Raw genomic sequence first — 26565 nt, 5'->3', positions numbered from 1 at the left:
ATGTTTTAAATTTGTCAGCCAATTTTTTCTTAAGTAACCTATGCGTTTCCTGGTCAGTTGGCAAATGAGAATATCTGTATCTATCTATCTATCTATCTATCTATCTATCTATTTTCTTAGTATTTTTAACATTTATTTATTTTTGAGAGAGCGAAACAGAGCACGAGTGGGGGAGGGGCAGAGAGCAGTTGGGGACACAGAATCCAAAGCAGGCTCCAGGCCCTGAGCCGTCAGCACAGAGCCCGACGCGGGGCTCGCACTCACAGACCGTGTGAGATCATGACCTGAGCCGAAGCTGGCCGCTTAACCGACTGAGCCACCCCGGCATCCCGGCGAATGAGAAGATAAACCCAAATGTCTCCCTGCACCGCCCCCCACCACCCACCCCACCGCCTTTTGGAGAAGAAGTCTTTTGAGACTTTCTCCAGACCACATACAGTTAGCCTTGATGATAGATCTGAAAAGCTTGCAAATTTCGATACATACCAGGGGATGAACGAGTTTCTTAAGAATGTTAACAGCCAGTAGCTGTCGTGACGGCTTGCTCTACCTGCCAACCTCATCAGGTCCCGTTCTGAGCACCGTCTTTGCGAAAGGGGTTTTGACAAAGAGCGTGTTCAGAGGAAGAGGGGCCGGTACGCTTGCAGGCTTAGGAAGCTTGTGATGTGTCAGCTGTTCCTCACAATCTGACATGGTGAGTCCAGTAAAGAGAAGACATGGGCTCTGTTGAGAGACGTTGGATGGCCGCTCAAGGGGAAACTATAATAAACTCGTTCTCCATCATTCTGAAGGGCAGAAAGAGGATCCGTCAAATGAACAAGGGATCGGCCTGCAGTATAAGTGTGAACATTTTCACACTTGTGGTTTCCTACCAGCAAAACAGGCTTCCTCGTCTGAGGAGTCAAAGTGCAGGGGAGGCTAGGGGACCACCCATCGAGTCGAATGCAGGAAAGATTGAGGCACCAGATTGTTATGGCCTCAAAGCTTCCTCCTTGGCGTCTGGTCTCTGCTGATCACCTTTACTTAAATCTCCACCGTGACGTGAGAGTTTACTTCTGCGACCCCAGACAGGCTCATCTGATAGATATTTTGACCTGTAGTCCAAGCCCCACTGATGGCACATTAATCGAGTCGCTGTGAAATTCCAATCTCTGGAACGAGGCGTTATTCGCTGTCTCAGAGGATGTGAGCATGTAGCGGGGAGGAGACCTCCCTGTTTCCTTGGTGTGCCCACCATGAAGAGTTAATACAGCGAGTGTTGTTTTTCTACCTGTCTCAGCAAAGACAAATACTCCCGTGGGGGTGGAGTGTCGGTAAAGAGAAAGGGAAGTGAGAGGTGCTGTCGCACATCTTGCCCACCCTCCTCCGCACTGAAGCTCTCACCCCCTCAGTTGCTGGCACCAGTCGCCGCTGAGGGATCACCCGAGTCCCTCCAGCTAATTTCCCTCCCTCCACTGACTGGAGCTTCTGCCCTCACGTGGCCTCTGCTCAAATTTGCCCCTCCCCATGGGGAGCCAGCCTCCCGTGACTGATTGACTCCAGGGTCCAAAATGCCAGGCCACGTTGCCTCCTTTGGGACCGCCCTGACTGGCCATCTTAGCTTTACATCTTCTGAGGGATCAGGGAGTCATTCGCTGTGACCTTGCATTGTGGCTCAGCTCCTGCTGCAGGAAGTGCTCCTTCCTTCATCCCTTACAGGTGCCTCTCCAGAAACTCGCCGCAGAAATCTCGCCTTAAGGTCCGTTTCCAGGAAAGCCCAGCTAACAGCCAGATGTGGAAATGGAAAGGCTCTACCCCTGCTCGTGCATGCCAGTGCCTTTTTCGTCGTGGTGTTCTTCTCATTCATTCATTGACTCATTTGTTCGTTTAACTGATGTCAGCTGCGCCCCCATACCGTGTCAGACGCGTACGTTCTTGCCAAGGATAAAAATAATTTGGACCCAAAGTTAATTTCATTATTGTGTTTCTGTTTTCGAGTGGATGTTGACAAACCCCTTTAATGGCTCAGAGCAAATGTTTCAGCACAAAGAAGTCTGTATTTATTCCATCGTATTCTCCCTTCCTATGCTCAACTGCATCTGAAGATGTTTTTCAGAGTTGGCTTTGCCTGCCAGGGAGCACTGTTACAGGAGTGAGTGGAGAAAGCAGTTAAGGACTTTCCCCAGACTCAAGTATTCTAATTGAATTTCCTCTCTGCAATTTTAGTTCTCTAAGCAGCGAGGCGATGGCAGGCAAGAGGCTCGGGGAGCTGCCCAGGGATTATACAGCAGCTTTCCTTCACGGCCCACAGTTCCTTCCTCCTTCCATTCGTTGGGCTCTAGAAGCTTCACAAGGAAGAGACACCCTACTTTTACTTGGGGGGCACAGAAGACTCAGCCTTCAGTTTGTTACCCGAACCAAAAAGCAACCGTCTCTGGGCACGCACACAACACACACCCCCCCTCGCGGTGGGGGCAGGGAGGGAGGTGCTCTTGCTTCATGCCTGTCATTTTTGCCAAGACTTTCAGTAGCTTTGGGGTGAAGGATAAGTGGGTTTTTTAAATAGGCATGGTTCGTTGTGTGATCGTGCCAAGTTGGGTTTCACTTTGTTCCCCGCTAGCCACCCTAGAGTAAGGATTCCGGTTGTGGCATTTCCTTTACCAGGAGGGACCTGCTCAGCAAGGGCGTGCTTCTCTCGTGCCTGCTGGAGTGTTAGTTCCAGAACCCTTGAGCTCTCTCGCCAAGGGCCCGTTTGCCTTTGCGGGAGCCAACCCTAGGTTGCGTGGATGCCAGACACGCTGTCTGTATTCCTGGTTGGACCGTTCTATCTGTACCCTTACTTCTGCTCTTCTTATCCTTGTTGACATATTGCCCATTGGTGTCCTGGAATTTAACACCCCAGCGGTGGTACTGTTAAAGTTGCTCTTCCCCTGTGGACATGGCCTACCTGTTTTCCAGGTGAGGGCTGTACCTCAGCTGCTTCTTGCTTCCAACCTGCCTCCCATTTGCCTTGCTGCAAGCAGTGAGCTTGTTGCCGGGAGGGGAACAGCTGGTGAGTGTGTGTGGGCATGTGGGCACGCGTGTGCACTCAGTCGCACGCATTCAGAATCCTTCCCACGGGAGATTATATTTGCAAATTGATGGTCATTGAGGCCTTATTGACCCTTCCCTAGACAACCCCTGCTCCAGATATAGAGACTACCTTTCAAGACCACACGTATTTTGCATCTGAAGAGGTCAGAGATGGGAGGAAAGAGGTCAAACCAACCTTGGTGTTGGACACAGTCCTCCAAGATGGCAACTTTATGAGGAGCGGATTGAAACAGGCAGAGAATGGTGCACATTTTCAAGGATGCCAGAGTTTTATTTTGGCTTTTGCAATTATAACAGTGGACATTAATCATGTCACTTTTATTTATTTTTTTATTTTATTTTTAAAATTTTTTTAACGTTTATTTATTTTTGAAACAGAGAGAGACAGAGCATGAACTGGGGAGGAGTAGAGAGAGAGGGAGACACAGAATCGGAAGCAGGCTCCAGGCTCTGAGCTGTCAGCACAGAGCCCGACGCAGGGCTCGAACTCACGGACCGTGAGATCATGACCTGAGCCAAGTTGGACGCCCAACCGACCAAGCCACCCAGGCGCCCCTAATTTCTAGGGCCTAAGTAAAATGCCACGTGGGAGATTCTCTGAGCCCTTCGCTGAGTTAGGCTTCAAATATGTGATGTAAAGGGATACTAAATGTAGAAGTAATTTGTTTAAGACAGCATAAACTATTTCACCGAACTGTACATGAAGAACACCTTGCAATTCTTTCCCGTGTGTCTTTTTTTTTTTTTTTTTTTTTTCTCTTCTGTCCCTTTCTGTGAGTCGGGAAACTGCCAGTCCTTCCTCTAGGAAGTTTGTTCCGTTTGCTCAGCCCAGCAATCGGCTGACACGGAACACGCCCTCGCTCATAGTGCTCTGGGGCCCAGTGAGAACATTGTAGAAGCTAGACATGACCCTCATCCTGCCAGATAAACTGGGGATACGGCACGAGCCCGGTGGTGCGTTCAGGATGGAAGGTTTAATCCTGAGTCCCTAGCAATCTTCCGTTTACCGTGCCTTCCTTTCTACTGATCTAATTAAGACATAATGTGTACAATTCTCCAGCAGGACAGCCTCCAAGGAAAGCCTTCGTGTTTACGGACATAAATGGGTTTTGAGACTATGCAATGGAAAAACCAAAATGAGTAGAAAAAGCACAGGGGACTGGAGGACAGCCTGTTAATGCTGGAGAACAGGAACCAGCTGCCATTGTTAGAACAACTTTGTGAAGGCAACACAGGCCAGATTGCTTTTCTGCCCAGAAGACCGTATTTATCCGTCCTCTTTTTTCTCTCCTTTGCGCCCTAGGAGAAAGAACGATGAGAACATAACCCTAGAGACGCTTTGCCATGACCCCAAGGTTACCTACCATGGAATTGCTCTTGAAGACTCTGCTTCTCCCAAGTGTATTATGAAGGAAAAAAAGGTGTCGGGCGAGACTTTCTTTATGTGTTCCTGTAGCACCGATGAATGCAATGACTACATCATCTTCTCAGAAGGTGAGTCTTCTTCCCCTAAGTGTCTGGAGCCCCGCTTCCTCTGTGTCCAGAGTCTCAGGCTCCATCCTTCTGGGACTAGACAGGGAGCTTACGCTCTGTGGATTAGGAACCAGGCACCTGGCGGGACGAGGTGCTTAAGGAGTAACAGGGCTGGTCCTGGCCCAGAGCCAGTCTGGCTCATAGGGCCCACATTCTTCTTGGCCTGCAACCAATAGTTTCTTCCCCGACAGCAGTGGCTCTCCGTGCGGTCCCTGGAGCAGCTGCGGCGGCATCACCTGAAAACTTGTCAGCGACGCAGATTCCGGGTCCCCACCCCAGACTATGGAAGTAGAAACGCTGGGTGCAGGCCCCGCAATCTGTGTTTGAATAAGCCCCCCAGGCGATTCTGATGCCGCTGAAATATGAGAACTACTGGTCTAGAGATTGGAGGAGGCTGTCTTACCTTGAAGACTTACTTTGAATTAAGTCAAGAAGTTTTGTGTACCTGTTCTCTGGATTTGTCTGAAGGGTACTTATTAATGCCCCGTCTCTGAGGAGAGCTGAAATGCAGACAGAAAATAACGACCCAGGGTTTATAGGGAAAGATGAGATTAGAGTCTTGCCTCCATCTTTGAAGTTCAGCATTCACTCAGCTTAAAAAGAGAGCGCACACTATTCCTTCAGTTTAAACCACTATTCAGTGATTTTTAACCACAAAAATAGTATGTGTTCCTTATCAAAAATTCAGACAATCCACAGCCTGTAAAAATTTTAAATGGAAGTACGTAAGTTTCCTCTCCTCACTCTCAACCCAGTAGATCATCAATATGAATAGTTTGTTGGATGCATGCTTGTCTCTGTCATCCATTCATATTATCCTTCCTTATCTCCTCTGTTTCCCTGTTTCCTCCCCCTCTCTCTTCCTTCCTTCCTTCAATCCATGCATCTGTCTCTCCATCCATCCATCCATCCATCCATCTATCTATCTATCCATCCCATACCCTCATTCACCTTTCAGTGCAAATAGTTGATCATACTATAAATACTATTTGACAGTATTTTTTCACCCAGCCCCCTTACTTCTCCTTTTAAATAAGACAATACATATGGATGTACTGCATGCCTTTTAATTATTGTCTAGAAGTTCCGTAATGTGGATTATCTTCTATGACTGATTTAACCATTCCCTGTTGGTAGATTACTTAGTTGTCTCCATTTTTCCACTTAATCCTACATTGAATATCGTTGCAAAAACGTCTTGTACATTTGTGCTAATATTTCTGTAAGATAGATTTCAGCCCCAAGGAGGTCTGATTCAATAAAAAATCCTTTTAGAACACAAGTTCTGGGTTTACGCAGCATCCCTGCTGCTATGTATATCCCAGCGATGGAAAACGAGGTCTCATGCTTTGTGTATGGTGCTCATGAGCACTGCTGACCCACCTTTTTCTCTCTCTGTGTCTTTCACCTCCTCCCATTCTCCTCTTCTTGTCTAACCCCTTACCTATTCCAGATTCTCTGTACAGAGTCAGACACGTTCATCTTGTCAGCACAACACTTTCGAAAATCACCCCTCCCTCCTATTTTCTCATCCTATAATCCATTTGTCTCATTTTTCTTGTGTAATTTGAGTTAGGTGGGAAGATATAACTGTGTTAAATCACACTAAAGCATGGTAACACCTGATGTACTGACTTAACACATGAACCTTCCCCAAGCAGTTCACCTTTTCAAAGAACTCCCAGTCTAAGGTTAAGGGATTAATCTCTAATAGTAGAATATCCAAACAGTTTTACTGCCATCGATGAAACTTTTCTCTCCTTTGGCAAACTGGTTTATCCACCGTGGAAGAGTTTATTCTGTCCAGAAGGGACAAAAGTTAGTAAATGGCCTCAAAGTTGAATATATAGTTATATTACTATAAGCTTTTAAGATATTAATGACTTCAGGGGCACCTAGGTGGCTCAGCCAGTTAGGTGTCTAACTTTGGCCCAGGTCATGATCTCACGGTTCATGGGTTGGAGCCCCACATCCCACTCTGCACTGACAGCCCAGAAGCTGCTTTGGATCCTCTGTCTCCCTCTCTGTCTCTGCCCCACCCCAGCCTGTGTTCTCATTCATTCTCTCTCTCTCTCTCTCTCTCTCTCTCTCTCTCTCTCTCTCTCTCTCTCTCTCTCTCTCAAAAATAAATAAACATTAAAAAAAAAAGAGGGGCCAAATTCTTCTTAAAAAAAAAAAGAAGAAGCTGTTAATGACTTCAGTTTGCAGTATATTTCAACTCAGGTGATCATCATGGGCCCACGTCTGTACTTTCCCTCTTATTCATTATCAGACTGTTTCTTTCCTTATGAGGTAAGATAATCAGCATAAAGGCAGTTTCTCGTTTACAACGCAGGAAATCCAGCCCAGCTGATGACTGGATTGTCTGGATGACTTCAGAGTCTCTTAAAATGCTCCAGGGAGTGTTTGCCTTTTAGGCATCTCCCTTCTCTGCAGTGGGATAATTCCTCCATGTAAAACGCCACATAATTAGCAACATTTGGGGATCCACATCCCTTCTTACTGCCACCATCTCTTTCTTTTTTTTTTTTAATTTTTTTTTCAACGTTTTTTATTTATTTTTTTTGGGACAGAGAGAGACAGAGCATGAACGGGGGAGGGGCAGAGAGAGAGGGAGACACAGCATCGGAAACAGGCTCCAGGCTCCGAGCCATCAGCCCAGAGCCCGACGCGGGGCTCGAACTCCCAGACCGCGAGATCGTGACCTGGCTGAAGTCGGACGCTTAACCGACTGCGCCACCCAGGCGCCCCGCCACCATCTCTTTCTTATGCTGAGGAATGAGATGTCTTGAAGCAATTTTTATTTCTCCATTCCATGTCAAATAAGATGTCAAACACAAACACTATAAAGTGTTTTATGCTGTATTTTTATTCGTACGGTGCTCTGTTCTTGTTGCCAGATCTCTGATCTGCAAACGCTGTGAGTGATAATTACTCACATCTTCCATTGTTCTTAAATATTTAAGGGCAAAAGGTAAGCCACATGGTTTTCCTCTTAAATGTAGATCTTATTTCCAGGGCTATTAGCCACGATAGCTGACATTCAGCGAGAATGAATGCTGTCTCTGAAAGATTCTCTCTTGCTAAAAGGTGTTGTGTAGAAATCCGAGAAGTCCCAGTCCGCCCCTGGACTCCCCCAGACCGAAGATTCCAGCTAGAAGAGCGGGTGGTTGTGTTAGTCCTTCTTGATGGCCTCGTGACAGCTGCTAGTCAGAGGAGACCTGTGAGGCTCCAGGACCGAGCATAGAATGTGGGAGGAGGGAACCCTGAGCAAACAGCTGTCCTGTTTACTTGCAGATGACACATCCACTTTGCAGAGACATTATGCGGTGATCGATCTCCCACTGAACCTTTAAGAATCAAACGCAACCACTCGGCTTTATTCATTCCATAAACGGTTCCCAAGTGCAGTGAAGACACTCAATTTGCAGCGCTCAGAGCAAGGAGATGATTTTTTTGCTGTTTTAGGAAAGAGAAACGGTGTAGTGTAAATGGTTAAGGGTGGGAGCCTGAGGTGGGTTCCCTGCATCGATGGCCTGTTCTACTACTTATGAGCTTTGCCACCTTGGGCCAGTTACCTGATGTCTCCCTGCTTCAGTCCTCTTGGGTATGAAATGGAAATTAAAGGGCAGGGTTGGGGGCTGGGGCGGTGTTGTGATGTTGTCAGAATTGAATAGATGCGTGCGTGCGGAGCCCTTACGTCAGTGCCCAGTACAGCGTGGGGAGTCACTCCTCGCTGCTGGAGTTCGTTGGGCTTTTTGTACAGGTTTGGCACTTTTGGTTAAGACCTGGGCCAGGACTGTGCGGTGCCTAGGTCTCCTCCGGCACTGAGGTCGTGCGGTCGGGTTTTGACCATGGCATGCCAGCAGAGCATTGAGACCCCTCTAGCATACACGGAGGGGCTTGCTTTGCTGGACTCTGAGCCTCATCGTCCGCATGCCTTCACAGAGGAAGGGGAGCGTTTTGGGTCTAGGATTTCTAATCAAAGCTAACCACAGCCCTGACATCGCAGGATAATATTACAAATTAGGCACGTTGTTCCTGTTTTGACTCCGAATCACAGCAGGAGGCAGCTAAATAAAACTAGGAAGACTCACAAGTGCCTTTCAGATTAGTGATGAGGGTAATCACACTGTGTCCTTGCTAGAGGGATTCACCCCCTCTTCTTTTTTCCAGCTGAACGCTTGCCTGGGGCCACGTGCCCGTCTCGCTGAATGGCCTGCCACTGTTGACCGCCTAGTGCTGATAGTGGGGGGCCTGTGGCCTGGGGTGGCTGGGAGTTACAGGTGGTGCCAGGAGGGCCCAGCTCAGTAGCCAGCGCACAGTAGGTACCTTCTGTTTTACTCCTTCCTCCCTGGGGAAGGAGAACCCCGTGCCAAGGAGCACAGCTCTCCTGCATGGTGGAAACCTTTCATACACGGAGTGTTGGCACACCAGCATTACCAGGGAGCTTGCTAGATGTACACAGCCTGCGGGACCTATTGCATCAGCATCTGCCCTGTAACCGTGTCCTTGGTGATTTGTTTGCACGCTGAAGTGTGAAAAGCACTGGTGTGAACTCACCCAGCTAGGCACGGCACCAGAGATGGGTCTCGTTAAGTTCATGCTGGCAACTTGCTGAGCTAATCAGCCCAAGAGGAGTGCATTTGGTCTTAACCCTGGTTCTTTGGAAATGAGCTAAATATACTGTACTCGGTCCATTCATGAATCGCGTTAACGGAACTCCCCAGGGAAATGTGTTTTTCAACAGTGATGGTAAAGTTCATTTCTTGATACACCTGATGTCTTGTTCACTCCACAGACTTTGTGCTAGCGTCTGCATGTAGATACCAGGCCCGTTTTAGGTAACATTTCTTTCGTTTGCATGATAATGTTTATGCTAATTTGTCTGCGGGATTTGTCCCCTAATACTTCCCAAAGCAAGAAGACATTTAGGAATGCTTTTAAGACGTTGTTCTCAATTGGGTCTACAGAGGAGATGTTTAGTAGCCCCGGGGAGCCCTGGACAAGTAATAGAGTAACGTTACAAAGAGTTTGCCTGAATCAGTTTGTTCTTCAGTTGTTTGTCATGGTCATCTGCCAGAGTTGGGTACGTGAAAAACAAGAAAGTGACTTATAGGAACTTCCTGCTCCCAGGTGACTAGGCTCCTGGCCATCCCACCTTTCCTCCTGACTTGGAGCTGAGCTGCTCATTCTAGAAATGAATTCTGCAGGAAAGGGAATTAGCATTAAACTCAAGTCGTGAACTTTGAAAAGTTTGGTTTTAAGGCCAGAGACCCAACGCCTTCCTTAACTGAAGAGCCAGAAAGCTGAAGCCTTGTCCGAGGCCCAGGCCGTGGCAATTCATAGAACAGTTAGAACAATAGCAGCCGCGATCACTGCCTCGGGTTGAGAGTCTACTGTCGGTTGGCCACGTGGGCTAACCACTTGCAGGGATGTTGTCTTGTTTCCTAGAGTCCTATTTTTTTTTCTGCCATCATTTTTTTTTTTCAGCTTTATTGAGGCATAATAGACAAATACAATTGTAAGACATTTAGAATATACACATACGTTATGAAAGGATTCCTCTCATCTAGTTAAATACATCCATCACCCCACCTATTTGTGCGTATGTGAGAACATTTAAACGCTGCTTGCAAGTTCCGATTATTCAAGACAGCATTTTCAACTCTACTCACTGTGTTTTACATTAGATCCTCTGACCTTACTCACTTTGTAGCTGAAAATGTGTACCCTTTTATCAACCTCTCTCCATTTCTCTGACCCTCCAGGCCCTGGCAACCACTTTTCTACTCTTTATGAGTTTGACTTTTTTTTTTTTAAGAGTCCACATAAGAAGTGATAACATGCGCTACTTGTCTTTCTGTGCCTGACTTTTTTTTCTTTTTTTTTTTTTTTTACTTAGCTTAATGCCTTCAAGGTCCATCCGTGTTGTTGTGAATGGCAGAATTCTCTTCTTATGGCTGTATATGGATATATTCCACATCTTCTTTATTGAGTCACCCATTAATGAACACTCAGGTTATTTCTATATCTCAGCCATTATGGATTTATCCTGCAGTGAATATGGGAGTATAGGTATGTCTTTGAGAGCCTGTTTTTATTTCCTTGGATTATTTACCCCAAAGTCAGGTTGCTGGATAGTATGGTATTTCTATTTTTAATTTTTTGAGGAACCACCGTACTGTTTTCCATAGTGGCTGCTACCTTCCCACCAGCAGTCCCAACATTTTCCTTTTCTCTCCTTCCTGGCCAGTGCTTGTCCTCTCCTAGTTTTTTTGAGTCACATTTTTTTTTTAGGCTGAAATGAGTCCCTTGAAAGAAGCTTATCTACACTTTTCATTTTACTCCCAAAGAAATGGGTCTCCAGAGAGTAGCATGCATTTCCCAAGATCCCACCGTTGGTTCTCCAGCTTTTACCCACAGAGAATCAGAGAATCTCGTCTCTTCTTCAGGGAGTGCCCTCACCCTTCCACAGTCAGGTCTGGTTGGGGGTGGGGTGGGTCGTGTGTGCTTTTTAAATCAGGCTTACACCCGTGCAAGTTTGCACCCTTCACATAAGGGGCTGCCTGTTCTGTGGGCACATGACTGGTCACTGAACTGCAATACACAGTCACCATTCAGCAAGTCCTTGGCAAGAAGTACAACCTCAGGCTTCCACTGTTCATGGGTTTGTGAGAAACGTTTATCACGTAAAGAATGGCGAGCAGGATGCCCATCTCTTGAGAAGCTCATGGTTCCCCCCCAGTAAGATGATCCGAGTTTACATCCCAACTAAGCGACTTATAAACTGTCCCTTGAGTGGACTACTTCGCCTCGGCTTTCCCCTCTGAAAAATAGGGATAGAAATAGTGTTTCCTATGACCAGGATAAGTGTGAGGATAAATGACTTCATTCACTTAGGGGACTTAGAATAGTACCTGGATCAGAGCAAGTCTTCAATAAACGTTGTCCGTAAATATTACTATTACTTATTGGATTCAGCCAGATGATCAAGGAGCTTTGCGCACTGAAATCAGGGTGATACGTTCACGGTAAGGAATGCTGTTGGGGAAACTGTTCCCTGCATTGTGGTGGTATCTTCAGGAGGAAGCCGGGAGAAATTTCTCTCAGCTCTCTGCCTTAGAAAGACCGTTCCCCTCTGGGGCCCCGTTTGTGTCTGATCTTATGGACACTTTGAGGCGTATAGAACAGAGGTCAGCAAACTTTTTTGCCAAAGGACCAGTTGGGAAATAGTTTTTGGCTTTCTGGGCCACAGAGTCTGCCTCCTGCAGCTGCTCAACCCTGCCGTGGAAGCAGCTAGAGACAGCCTGTAAACAAGTGGATGCGGCTGTGTTCCAGTAACACTTCATTTACGGAAACAGACTTCAACCCCTGATGGAGAGCGTGTTTTTCGTACACCCCCCTTCAGTACCAACTGAGTTGAGCATCTAGCAAGATATGTGGCTACTGACACCACCCCTGCCTGCCTGTATTCCACATTTATCTTCTGTTTACCTTCATTCCACAACCCGTCTTTTACTTTTGTTGTCTTCTTTCCCTACTGTCTCTATCTGTAGGTGACATGAGATTTTTGTTGTTGTTGTTGTTGTTAAACAGGATGGGACTATCAGTAAACACATCAATTATTTGTCATCAACTTAGAAACGAGGACTCTAGAAACCACTTCTGACTCAGAGTTCAACCGATGTGGTTAAACAGAGAAACAGACCGTCCGATACAGGCTGCCACCCAATGTGTTGTCTCATTGCTGACGTGCCAGCTACGTGCAGACTTTTGCAGTTAGCATGCCCTTGAACCTGAGAGGCTGAGAGAAGAGAGACCAGGGCTCCCGGTAGCCACAGAGTTCCATTCCTTCCTCTCTCATTGTAGAATTTCTTTTAAATGAAAACAGCCTCTTCGGTTTGCAAGCCTAACTCTGGCAGGAAGACAAATGATTTTTTTACAGTATCAGACACGCGGTTTCCTGTCTGTGTTTAACTTGCTAGCAGAACATCTCAGCCAGCTGGTTCCCCCCGGACCTATTGTGACCTTAATAACATGGCCTCGCGCCATCCAGCACACGCACTCCGTGTATCGATCGCATGCCTCGTGCACTTTATTGACTCGTATCGGTTTCTGAGTCAGAGAGGACCTGGGAGCACCGCCCCCTTTCTCTTAAATCGCACTTTGTGTTTGTTCCGTCCCAGCATCACGGCGCTGGCTTCTTGGGGAAACTCTTCATTCTCACGTGGAAGAAATGAGAAGAATAAAGGGGCTTTGGCAGCTCCGTGAGTTCTGGGTGTGCTGCCTTTGAACTGTGCAGTCGCTACTCAAAATAGCTGGCCCGCCAGCTGTGCGTTTTTGTTGTAGGAGAAGCAAACCAGATTTACTTTCTGGTCTCAATGTAGGAGAAAAAAGTTAAGTGTGGAAATATGGTTGTGAAGAGTTGTTAGAAGAGGAAGAAAATTATGGATTAAACTCACTGGTTTCATTCCTGGGAAGAGAAGTCAGTTATTTGAGGTGATGATTCAGTGCTGAAGGAGCCTTTGGTTATGAATGAGCTAGGTTAGAAAGCATCCTCTGAATCTGTGAATACGGCCTATGTCTGGCCAAGGAAATAATAAAGATCGTACATGCCAGAGGGCATTGTGACTCAGTCAAGTGCAGCTTAGAATGTATTTGTGGCGTCTCCGGGCAAAGCAACTCGCCTTTGTAGATTTTTTTTTTTTTTTTTTTTTTCCCTAAGCAGCAAAGTAAACAAAGATGCTCTGAGGTTAGATGTGGTTGCTGGTTGTGAATCTGTCTACACTGGAACCTCATTCCACTGTGAATCATGGCAGAGTGGAATCTCGAATCCCATCCACTTGGATGTGAGTGACCAGTTAAACATTTGGTCCAATAAGGTGGGACATCTGTAGTCTCTCATCACCCCCATGACCAACTCCTTGTGCTGTACAAACAACACATAGATGGGTGACTGTGAAAAGGGTCCGCAGAGACCCTTTGGCTATTTTACAAGTGTCTCAGCGCCCCACCAGTGGAAAAACACCAGGAAGCTAGCTAACCACCATGAAATTGACTTTCATTTCCGCTCATACTAAACTCCAGAGGCTGTATTTACCACCAGTTGGACATCTGGCTGACAAGATTTTGTAAAATCTTTTCTGATCCTGAAATCACTCCTGCATGGTGCTAATTATGTAAATATCAAATTTACCAGCAATCATTATACATTCATTAAGAAGGAACCTTTTTTTTTTTTTTTTTATCTTTTGCTTTAGAGAACGGTATGAAAACCAATATGTGGATGTACAGGAAGTCCACTTTGACTTCATGTAAGGAATAAATTTTTAAATATCCCAGTGTTTAGACCTTATCCTAGATCTACAGCTAGATCTATTGGGATTAGATTGTGGAATGATTTACAGAGGAGTGGGGTCCATCCATTGTAACATTTCATCATTTTAAGGACATAACTCATGTTTTTACTTAAAAAAAAATGTACCTCGCATTGCCTCATTAGGATATAGCATGTTCCATTGTCAAGAACGATTGATCCGCAGCACCTGGGTGGCTCGGTTGGTTAAGGGTTCAACTCTTGACTTTGGCTCACATGATGATCTCACGGTTTGTGAGTTCAAGCCCCACATCAGGCTCCAAGCTGACAGCACTGAGCCTGCTTGGGATTCTTTCTCTCCCTCTCTCTCTGCCCCTCCCCTGCTTGTTCTCTGTCTCTCTCAACATAAATTTAAAAAATATAGTTTAAAAAAATCCAATTGATCCTAAATGTAGGCATTAAAACTCCTTCCATTCCTTTTTTTTCCAGGTCCCATCCTATTCAGAATACCTATTTCTCCCATCCAGCTGAAGTCGTTCTCTGCTTTGGCTGCACTTTGGAAACACCTGAGAGGCTTTAAAAACCACTCATTAACTGGGTCTTAGCCCTGTAGTTTCAGACTTAATTGGTCTGAGTCCTGGTATCAGGATTAAAAAAAAAAAAACAAAAAAAAACACAACTCCCTAAGATATTCTAATATGCAGCCAGTGTTGGGAACCACTGAACTCAAGACAGTTTGTTCTGCCAAATATTTTTCTATTTTTCATCATGTACCTCGTATAACCTGGAAAAGAATGGCAACAATTAGAGAATGGCAACCACCACAGGAAGTAGCTAAAATGCAGCCTTGTAGGTTAGAGGAGGAGGAAAACAACCAAACAAAATACCTGTATTACCACATCCCTGAGGAACAGGAGGGTTCTCTAACACAGGGTAATACCGTGCTCTCTGTAACTTACAAGCAGCTACTCCCGAACAAGGCCAAGCGCGTTACTGGGTGGAGGCATCCGAGGTGTTAGAACTGGTGAACTTGTACGGCATCATTTGAAACCTCAAAGTGTGACTGGAAGGTAGGATGGAAAACTGGGGTACCACTGCCCCGGCAAAGTCAAGGTGGGGCGGGAGGTGGGGAGGTGTGCACAGTTGGAGGAAGTGGAGACCCTCAGGTGGGAGGAACTGCAACAAGCTGTGGTTCACGTGGAAAAAGCCAGAAAAAGAGGCAAGTTGATTGCAGAAAAGTAGCTTACCAAAAGCTGGCTTGGCATCTGTTCATGTGATAAAGACCCCAGGGTTTACAGGTGAGTTAAGGTCACATTAAATTCAGGCTGATCTGACTGAGAGCATCAAAACAAAACCATAGAACCAACTAACCAATGAGTCTTCAACTGTGCTCATAGGAAGGGGCATGAGAGTCCCAGTTAAACTTTGCGACACAGATAACATTCCAAGTATTGTGGCTGGGTCTAGAGAAACATGGAGAATCATGAATAACAAGGATGATTTCAGAGAATACATCACTTCACACTTAGAAAACGGACCTGGCATTTCTTGGGTGCCTGCCATATGTTGGGCAGGCCGACTTTGGAGTCTGACACATAGATCTTTTGAAGAGCAATTGAAGGAAACGGAGATGTTCAACCTGAAACAGAAATGATTTAGGGAAGTGGGTGACATACTTACCAAGAGTTTAAGAGCGGTCATCTGTCCCATAGAAGAAGAAGGCATTTTGTTGTCTTTTACTCTAGAGAACAGCATGAAAACCAGTAAATAGATGGCCACATTTGATTTAATACAAAGAATAAGCTTAATATAAAGAATAAATAAGAAACTATCCCAGTGTTCAGACTTTGTCCTAATAGATCTCCAGCTGGATCTATTGGCATTAGATTATGGAATGATTTACAGAGGAGTGGGGTCTCTCTGTTGTAACATTTTGACTAGAGGTTTTATCTCTACCTCTCGAGAATATTCCAGAAGAGGTGGTCCTACCCAACTAGACTACCAATAAGGCCCTTTTGTTGGGGAGAGAGGTGGAAGGAAACAATGTAAGGGAGACCACAGAAGGGGTGCAAGGGCTAGGGAATGGCTTAGATTTGAAATCTGTGTAATTGGAATAAAACAACCACGTGGCCTGGAGGGAAGACATCTTCCATTATTTTAGGAAGAATTATCCTCAGAGTCTGTCCAGAATGTCGAACAGTCCTGTCAATATTCTAGAAGTTAAATTCAATCGTCTGTGCCCAGTGAGCTCACTGTCCTTCTTTTGTTTAATTAGAATGATTTCTTTTTGTTTGCCTGAATGTAGTTGTTTGCTTTTTACTGAGACAAGGAACGAAGAATCATATCTCCTGCAGCAGCTGATTTCACTAGTAAATTCTCAGAGACCCTTTTCTCACTGGCTAGCACTGAATACAGTTCTACGAGGGCTTTGCAAACAGGTCCTTTACGAATTTGCTATGGGAGAGGGAAACCTCTCTGTGGCAGAGGACCAAGGAACTTATTCCATGTTTGCTGAAGCCCCGCTTCTCAAAGTCTACTGTGTAAATGAAGCAGGAGGGAACTTTGTAAGATGCAGGTTCCGATTCAGGAATTTAGGACAGGCCTGAGATTCTGCATTTCAGATACGTCCCCAGGTGACGCCTGCCCTGGCTGCTAGTCTGGGGGACACACTTTGTTGTCGTCGTTGTTTTATTTGAGTATGGTTGACATACAGTGTTATGTTAGTTTCAGGCGTACAACTGGGAACACCCTTTGAGCAGCAGAGAGCCAAGAGAGTCTTTCTGTATCATGCCACCAGATTTTTTTTTTTTGATACAGAAAATGCTGATAAGATATTAGAACTCCTCAATTAGGAAGTGTGTGTGTGTGTGTGTGTGTGTGTGTGTGTGTATAAAATATGGTGGCTTGGTGTATGTGATGGGGCGAGAACAGAGGAAAGCTGTACGGATATGCAATGTAACAAATAAAGAGATGAAATCTGTTTTGCTTCTTATGCAGTCCCTTATCTTGTTCTCTGGGGACCCTGGCGTGTCTGTGCCTGGAGAGTGCCGTGGTTCAGTAATGCTTCCCTTGCATACTGAATGAACATGCACGAAACGTATTCAGTGAATGAAGAGGAGACATCCGTATTTTTGGTTCACTTTCATCCTTTTCTTTATTGTGACCGGGTCCAACTTCATTAGACATGTGGTTCACCCGAGTTATGTCCCTGGGAGGACAACATCCAAACCAAAACGCGCATGCCTCCGCTTTCCCAGTACAGCCAGACTGTCTTCCGACTTCCCTAAATAAGCCTTCCACCTTCTTTTTGCTGTTGCACTTCAAACTCGTCAGCATACGCTCTCTTAAACTTATTTCTGACAAGGGTATATTGCTTCACTTTCTCAAGAAAGAGAATCTTACAGCTCAGATAGTCATGGGGGAAATGGGTTCTCTAAAAGCAGCATTATCATAGGACATGATACAAAAAGAAGCCAGGCAAAACTGCAGTCAAACCACGAACCTAGTGAAATTTTAATGCTTCTTTACCAGATGGGGATTTTTTTTTCTGGTTGGAAACCTATGAAATATGTTACTAATGAGAACTATTATTTTTTTGTTAGAGTTTATCACAAAATAATACAAACATATTTATCGAATTTTTTTTTTTTTTTTTTTTTACCTAACTTAAAGAGCTTGGCAGATACTTATGAGAGTGCCAGAAATCTCTTGTGAGTCTTATAAAGAACCTAGTGGGGTTATTTCTGGGTTGTCTTCATTCTGCAGGTGAGGAGGCAGAAAGAAACAAAGCTGGCCGTAAAATCAGGTTCCAGAGTTTTTAAAAACCCAGTTATGCTGCTTTTCATGTAAATTTTTCAGGCTCGGGATCTACTTTGTTTTGGGAGCTTTCTGTTGCCTGGGTGAAGTGTTACTAGTTTGAATCTAGAGCTAGTTTCCGCCCCACCCCGCACACCCCCTGCAGATTGCAAACAAAGTCAGCTTTTCGGTGTGCATCAAAAAGTCAGGACACTGGATCCCAGGTCAGTGTGGTGTCTAGAAGGTAAAGTAGCATGAAAGATACTAGTCCTCTGCTTCATCCTGGAACACTCCAAAGAACTCCCCTTCCCAAAGCATCAGGGACTTCAGGATTTTACATGTGGTGGCTGCTGTAGGAGATACTGCTAAATAGTTTAAGGGAAGAAAAGGGACCTTAAATCCCAGGCAGCAAAGGGCGTGGCAAAGGTGATTCTGGGTTACAATCCCCAAATAAGCTGTTTCAACAAAATGTACTTTGTGTGGGTCTGTTTGGAAATAATAGTTTCTTGACTGGAAGAAAGAGTCCTTTTCATACCATGAACCACTCGTCCTTCCCGATACCTACATCATTGTTTGCGCGTATGTTATTTCATGAGAAAAGAAGCCACATGTCCGTGCGTCTGGTTGTAGAGCAGATTGAACTAGCTAGGGACACCTGGACACCAAGCATCACTGAGCCCAGGTGTAAAGGACTGAGCTAGATGAGCCTGTAGATTTATAAAAATTCTTTATCTTGTAACACAGATTCCTCCATTTTGTTTCACTGTGCTGGTTCAGATCTCCAGTTCATGTTCAGTAGAGAGAGCTGTGGTTGGCATCCTGTTTTTAAAAGAAATGCATCTACCATTTCCCCGTTAGAATCAAGTTTGCTGAAGACCATTGGTATGTTTTCCTTATCAAGGTGTTCAGCGTCATCATATAGTTCCTCTGTGTCCACTGAATTGATCATGTAGTTTTTCTGCTGTAATTGATTAATGTGGTAAATGACAGTAGGTGGTTTTGTTTGTTTCTCGTGCTAAAACATGCTCTCCTGTAACCTGGTCCTGCTGTCTTATCTTTCTATTTATTTTTATTTCAGTTGAGAGAGAGAGAGAGAGCAAGCCCAAGCAGGGGAGAGGGGCAGAGGGAGAGAGAGGGAGAATCTTAAGCAGCTTACGTAGCCCAACGTGGGACTCGATCCCATGACCTTGGGATCATGACCTGAACCAACACCAAGAATCAGATGCTCAGTTGTCTTAGCCACCCAGGTGCCCCTCTTATCTTTTTATATCCTTTAATGGGTTTGGCTTGCTGTTTAGTTAGAATTATTTGTTTAAATCACAGTACGTGAGTGAGATTGTTCTGTAATTCTCTTTTCTCATACTCTCCTTGTTTGCTTTTGGTTGTTCTATTTTCATGGAATGAATTGAACCATGGTACAATCTTTTCTGTTCTCTGCAAGCGTTTGTGTGATATTGAATGGGTTTGTTCCTCACAAGTTTGGTTCAGCTGGGACTGGTATGAGTTTAGGGCTTTGGGGGGGGAACACTATTGCTCAAATATTTTCAGTTACTTTTTTCCCCTACTTCATGTTTTTCCTTTTTTTTTTTTAAATGTTTTATTTATTTTTGAGAGAGAGAGAGAGGCAGACAGAGAGGGAGACAGAGGATCTGAAACGGGCTCTGTCCTGACACCAGACAGCCCGATGCGGGCTTTGAACTCACAAACCGTGAGATCATGACCTGAGCCAAAGTCAGACGCTTAACTGACAGGGTCACCCAGGCACCCTTCCCCCACCTCTTATTTAAACAAAATTTAAACTTGTAGAAAAGTTGAAAGGATGGCATAATGTACACTTGTATGCCCTGTCCCTTCCTCAGTATTTACCCTGTGTTAACATTTTACTACTTCCTCGTTTCTGTGTGCCTGTGTGCGCGTGCGTATGGTTATATCGTAGTCAATATTCAAGTTTCCCCAAAGCTGTGGTGTTGCTGCTGTTGCTTAAATTCCGGATCCAGGCAAGGACCACACATTGTATGTAGTTGTTTTACCTCATCCACCTGTTTCTTGTTTTTCACGACATTGACTTGGGACAGGCCGACCCGTTTATTTTATTCTGGATTTGTCTGATGGTTCCTGCTTAATGAGATTCTCTTTGCTGATCGAGATATAATTGACACTTGACATTATATTAGTTTCAGGTGTACAACATAATGATTCATTGTATGTATATATTGCAAAGTGATCATGACAGTAAGTCTAGTTAACATTCCTCACGGCGGCACGTGGTTACAAGCATATTTTTCTTGTGATGAGAACTTTAAGATTTACTCTGTTAGCAACTTTCAAATATGCAGTGCAGTATTTGTAACTAGAGTCGCTAGGGTGTACATTTTATCCTCCAGACATAATTTATAACTGCTACTTTGTACCTCTTGACCACCTTCGCTCATTTGTCCTACCTCATACCTCCCACTTCTGGCAACCACCAGCATGTTCTCTGCATCTATGGGTTTAGTTTTGTTTTGTTTCTTTGATTCCACATGTAACTGAAACGATAAAGTACTAGTTGTTCTCTGTCAGACTTCTTTCACCGAGCACAATGCACTTAGGGGCCATCCATGTTGCCATAAATGGCAAGACGTCCTTCTTTTTATGGCTTAATAGTATCCTACTGAGTGTGTATTTATATATTTATATAGATATATCGTGTTTTCTTTATAAATTCATCCACTGATGGACACTTCGGTTGTTTCCACGTCTTGGAACATTAAATAATGCACATAATGTTGCAATAAACACTGGGGTGCATCTGTCTCTTAGAGATAGTGTTTCATTTCCTTGAGATGGATTAGATTCAAACCAAACATTTCTGTAAGGATTCTACTGGTGTTTTTGTTGTAGGAAAGTTTGGGGTGGGGAGGGGGTTGACAGTTCTGAAAAAATCGAATTCTGAGATGTGTATTCAGACATGTTAATACCAAGAAGCTAATTTGATAGTGAAAGGCTACAAAAGAAGAAAGAGAAAAAAATTCAGAAATTAGGAAAATTTTGAATTACTCATTCAGTTTCTTTAATATTTATGAGATTATCCAAGTCTCATAGTTTTTCTTGGGTCGGTTTTGGTAAATTACACATATATTATTTTCAGGACTTATGACCATTGTTGTCTAAGTGTTTAAATTTATTGGGACGCCTGGGTGGCGCAGTCGGTTAAGCGTCCGACTTCAGCCAGGTCACGATCTCGCGGTCCGTGAGTTCGAGCCCCGCGTCAGGCTCTGGGCTGATGGCTCGGAGCCTGGAGCCTGTTTCTGATTCTGTGTCTCCCTCTCTCTCTGCCCCTCCCCCGCTCATGCTCTGTCTCTCTCTGTCCCAAAAATAAAAATAAACGTTGAAAAAAAAAATTAAATTTATTAGCAAAAAGGTCTCATGATCCTTTGAATCTTTGCTGTGCTTGTAATCACACCCCCTCTGTGCCTTTGCCTTATTGCCTTAACAGCTGCACAGAGGCTTGCGTACTGTATTAGTCAGTATCCACAACCAATTTTCGGTGTTGTTGATCCCTGCCCCTTGTGTCTTTATTCCTGCTTCACGATTTCAATCGTTATGTTCACTATTCTTTCCTCCGGTTCTCTAACATCATCCTCTTTCTAGGCTCTTCCTAGAGCTCGTGCCCTCTTCTCTGTGTTGAACCCTGTGTTGGCTGAAGGTCCCCAGAGCTGCCAGGAGCATCCCTCTTCGGGAAGCCCACCCCTCCATGTGCACCACTACCTGCCATCAGAGCTCCTCTGCTTTGATCCCAGCTCACTTCCTGTACATTTTCCCAGTTCCCACTTCTGCGAAATGGAAATAAATACTACATAACTAGCTGTGTGGCTGCAGGATTCAACATAATTTGTGGTATAAAACATAGTGTTTGGCATTAAGTAGAAGCTTAGTAAACGAGTGCTGGGCTTGTCACCATTATAGTGAACAGAATGACTTAAGACAGGAAGTTCTCCCTCCCCCCACAGGCCTCTCTCTCTCTAGCAGTTTCCTTCTTTGGATCTGGGCCAGTTGCATGTATATCCTGTTGCTTTAGACAGTATTGGCGTGTGAAAGCTTAGCGGTTAGACTGCTACCACCAGCTTCAAGAATCTCAGGGTTGTCCTGTGGTGTTCATTCGTAAGCCCATGCAGCAAGGAGTGTGTGGAACAATCATCCTTGTCCCTTGTATTGCTTGATAAATTAGTGTCTTGGTAAAGTTGTGCCTGAAACTCCCTCATTAAGTGGAGGAATTGCCAAAACTACTTCAAATATTAAAATAGGAGCCCATCTCTCAAATTCATCTATGGTGATTTGGCTTTTCTCAAGACACATTAACTGACCCACTGTGGCTTTTTTTACTATATTGGTCTTATTTATTGTCTCTGTTTACGGTGTGATTTTCTTTTGAAACTGTGAATTATAGAAGTTTACTTTCAAGTTCCTTTAGTAACCAGTGTTCGATTGGGGGCATAACAAAGGACTTGAAAGAGGCTGGACAACCTGTTTTCATTGGTGTGTGCGTGTGTGTGCGTGTGTGTGCGTGTGTGTGTGTGTGGTGTGTGTGTGTGTGTGTGTGTGTTACTAGGCAATTGTTACTTTTAAAATCACTCCAAAGGAATGTATACCATGAAATTTCCCCTTGAGGTTTTCTGCCAGTTTGTATTTTTTTTATGGCATACTAAACATTATCTTTGACATTTTCTTTAAAAAATATTATCATCAAGGCTCTGACATTTGCAAATGGTTCCTTATTTGCAACTAAGTCTGGGCTCTGTATGTGGGGCACATTTGGTTGGAAATTTTCAGAATTATTAAAGAGACCTCTGGGTTCATTCTAGGGAGACAGTTTGGTGGCATGGAAAGAACAAAGGCTTTAGGGTCACTCAGAGTTAAGAGAAACAGCCCCCCTATTTGCCCTTGACTGATTCATCATAACTCTCAAGTTCCCTTCCTTCCTCCCTTCCCTCTCTCCCTCCACATTACAAGAATGTTTCTGGCAACATCGGTCATAGCTCAAAAGGACCAACAGTGGTAGAATGGATAAATATATTATGGTATATTTGGACAAGGAATTTAATTTCTTCACCCCTAAGATGGGGTGAATACTTGAAAGGGTGTTCTGAATATCAAATGAGATTACGTATCTGAAATTTTTGGCACGTAGTAAGTGCTCAAAAAAAAAAAAAAGAATTTTATCTTCCCTTTTCTTTTCCCCTAATAGCATCCAAAATAATTTACTTAGCCCAGGAGCAAGGTGTGGCGTCCACAATTATTCTTCTGATTTCTCTCTTTTGAAAAGAGAAAGAATCTTGCAAATAAAATAAAATAAAATACAAACACAGAAAAGCACATAAAACAAATGTCCTGCTTAGCAAATGGGGCTAACATTCTTATAACCCCTGCCCAGGCCAAAAATGAATAATTTTGCCAGATATCCTACAAGTTCTATGTGTTCTTCAACTCAATCATAGATCCCTCCTTCCCTCCAAAGTAACCGCTATTTTTCTTCTATAATTATCACTTACTTGCGTTTTCTTAAATAGCTTTATCATCCACGTTTGCATCTGGCAAACACTAGCATAGTCCTACCTATTCTTCTTCTTCTTCTTCTTATTATTATTATTTTGGTAATTTGATACACCTACAGGTTCTTTTTTTTAAATCTGCTCTCCCCAGTTCCTTTTTCCCCTACATCGTATCTATTGAAGAACCACGTTGACCTGTACTATTTTACAGTCCGGATTTTGCTGGTGGCATTCATGGTGCAATCCACGGCATTTCTTGATTCGCTGTATTGTTTGAAAATTGGCAGCTGGATCTGGAGGTTTCATCAGACCCCACTTAGATCTCTTTGGCAAGTCTATAGGTACAGTTATTCTCCTCTATCAGGGGTGATGATGTCCGGCCATCTCTGATTTTGTTACATTGGTTGGCGTGGGTGCTTGTTGCCTAGATCCATTTAATTCATAAAGGGTTAAAAAAAAGGATAATCTGTTTCTTCCAACTCATTTGCACTTATTCGCTAGAATAACTTAACAAGGAGATGCTTTATTCAACTCTTTGGTTATCCAGTGCTGTGGTCTGATGGAAATGGCAAGATGCATGCTTGATGTTTTTCTTCATGTTCTAGTTTTCAGTATAATGAGTTGACATCCTGTTGCCCTCAGAAGTTGATAAATTTATTTGTCAATCATTCTTATATCATAAGTTGAAACGATCTTCATTATCCTGTCTTGGTCAGAGAGTCTCTTCATGATGGCTTCTGGGTCCTTTGGTCATGAGTAGTCTTTGATCACCTCCTTGTTATGTGGTATAACAAAATATTCCAAACTTATCATTTCCAGTCCCAGACCTAGAATTGGCCATTTTGCCAAGAAGCCAAGATGTCTTCTGTTGGAAGCCTTCTATTGATGAGGCATTTCTTTTTTCCTCAAGTGGGAACCAAGAACCATAGCTTTCCTAGGAAACTGAGTCCTTGTGAGGTGAAATGACTTGCTTCGGATGTCATGGGTGATTAATGACAGATACAGGAATATAATCTCAGTCTCCTGATCTCTAATCTAGTGCTCCTTCTTTCACACCACATTCCAGGTACTCAAGCTAACAGTGCCCACATGCCATGCACAAATTACAGGGAGACTGTATGTGAGCAGAGTCAGGTCTGGCTCACTCATGGAATTTGGCCTCTGGAGAAGAGGCAGTCAGCTTTGCAGAAATATTCCTCATCAGGTTGATTCATCAGATACATTCATTCATTCACTCAACAAACTTGACTTGTCTCCTTATCTTTGTGTCTGGCTGTGAGCGTGATGATGGTGAGCAAAAAACGTGTCTCGTTAATAACTATACTTCAGCTTTGGCTGTGCCAGAGAAAATTGGCAGGAAACTTGATACTAGGGACAACTTTTACTTGGTTTTCTAGGTAAGCTAAAAGAATGTTGTAGAACCAACCGAGGCTCAATAACCTCGTCTGTAAAACAGGGCTGTTAAGGGAACCTGACTTGGTTGTTGGAGAAATAAAGTGAAATGGTGCTTATAAAGTGAATTGCTCAGTGCCTAGTCCAATAAAGCACATTTTATGATCATTTTCTTTATTATTGTTGGGATTTCAATGGAGGGCTTCCCACCATTACCCATTGCAGACCTCCCTTCATGCGGGGCAAGGGAGACAGCAGCTCTTATGGAATTCAGAGTTAGGATCTGTCATTGGCACCAGCTTCCTCCCTTAGTAACTTCCTGGAGAAACAGCCCAATCTCAGAATCACTGCTCTAGGAAATCCTGGCAGATACTGGCACCCCAGTGACTTCCCTCTGCCATGGGCTCCTCGCTTTTTTTGTGCATGTGCCACGGACAAAAGTCCATAGACTTCCTGGAAGTCCGGTGAACCCAGTGGACCCCTTCTCAAAAGGATGTTTTTAAATGCATAAAATATAATATGCAGGATTCCCAGGAAAATTAATGATATTGAAATATAATTATCAAATGTTTTAAAAACTACATTTGTGATACAGTAATATGTGCTTCTGTAATAATGCTTTAACAAGATCTAGCATCAGATCTAAGACACTGAAGTATATTAAGTGATGAGTATAAATGATATACAAAGACATCTTGTGATAAATGCAACATGGCATGAAAATACCTGTGGTTTCTATTGGTAACAAAGTCATAGCTACAGCTACTTGTAGGAAATGTTACTTTAGCCAATAGTTGGAGAAAATAAAAAGATGTGATTTCTGCCCATTTAAATTCGCAGATCTACTGAATTCTATCCATGGAGCCCAGGCTGATAACTTTTCTATTAGAGTGTAGAGACTTATTTTTTATGAATCTTAAAGAAATTCTCTTATTTGTACTCCTCCCCTCCCAGAAGTATATGGTTTCCTCCACCACCCAAAAGCAGAGCATTCCAGTGAAACCTTTCGTAAGCCAAAATGACATAAAGCAAAGAAGCGATTACCATTAATTTATTTGGAAACATTTTTGAGCATTCCCACATTCCCCCAAATAATCACTTTTTAGGCTTTTCTGATACTGTGGGACACATCTTGCTAACAGATGCACAAAATAAATTGAGATAAAGCACAGATGTTCACAGAGTTCGAAGCTATGGCGGCCTGATGCTGAGCTGCTGAGTGTGGTTCCCAGGGAAGGGGCTTGGCAGGGCTGGTCTCGCTGCTGGGGTGGGGGTTGGGGGGGGTGCCTCCTCTACAACAGCTCACTGCAAAACACTGGATGCTGTTTTCTCTTTTTGCCTACTTTCATAGAAGTCAGAATCTCTGGATTTCTTTCAGTTAGCATAAACAGGTACTAGTGTAGATCTTGTGTAAAAAGCCAGTGACTTAACAGGAACGTTTAAGAAGTAGAGAACACCTGTGTCTAACTGGATGGTACGTGACAAGGGAGCATAATGTGATTGTCAGGTCTCGGGCACTAGTTACCTGACATCCAGGCAACAATTTATTATGTAGAAATTCCAGTGGTTCGGCAGTTACATCTTGAGCGTCCTATGTTGTCAAAGGCCCTGGGGTAGACTCTGACAAAAGAGATTTTAGGTTCTCCCTCATGTAAGACTTTTCTTCCCAGGCAGGGAAAAGACACATATTCATGGGGACACTACTCAACTGTGGTTCTTAGTTAAAAACCAAAGAGAATCACCTGCACACCTAGAACATGCCGTTTGGGATGTGTTATCTAAGAACTGCCAATATCACTTAATAGATGTTTCTAAAATCGCCTAGTGCCCATTGAAGGCAACCAGTTTATCAAGCTAAGGGGTTTTATAAATTCATTCTTCATTGGCTTTCACCAATGTGAAGTGTACAGACAACATGGCAGG

The 26565-nt window shown here is 44.0% G+C and overlaps 1 protein-coding gene across 1 annotated transcript in view; it reads left to right on the top strand.

Annotated features, from left to right (window-relative positions):
* The window catches only part of TGFBR2 (transforming growth factor beta receptor 2), an 89733-nt gene that overhangs the window by 38311 nt on the left and 24857 nt on the right, over positions 1 to 26565 (top strand). Inside the window, 1 exon segment of the mRNA XM_030330092.1 lies at positions 4376 to 4566. Coding sequence (XP_030185952.1) covers positions 4376 to 4566 — 191 coding nt within the window.

Source organism: Lynx canadensis, chromosome C2 (genome assembly GCF_007474595.2).
Source record: "Lynx canadensis isolate LIC74 chromosome C2, mLynCan4.pri.v2, whole genome shotgun sequence".
NCBI lineage: Eukaryota > Metazoa > Chordata > Mammalia > Carnivora > Felidae > Lynx > Lynx canadensis.
The sequence above is the reverse complement of the archived record's forward strand: the minus strand, read 5'-3'. Positions and strand labels throughout refer to the sequence as shown.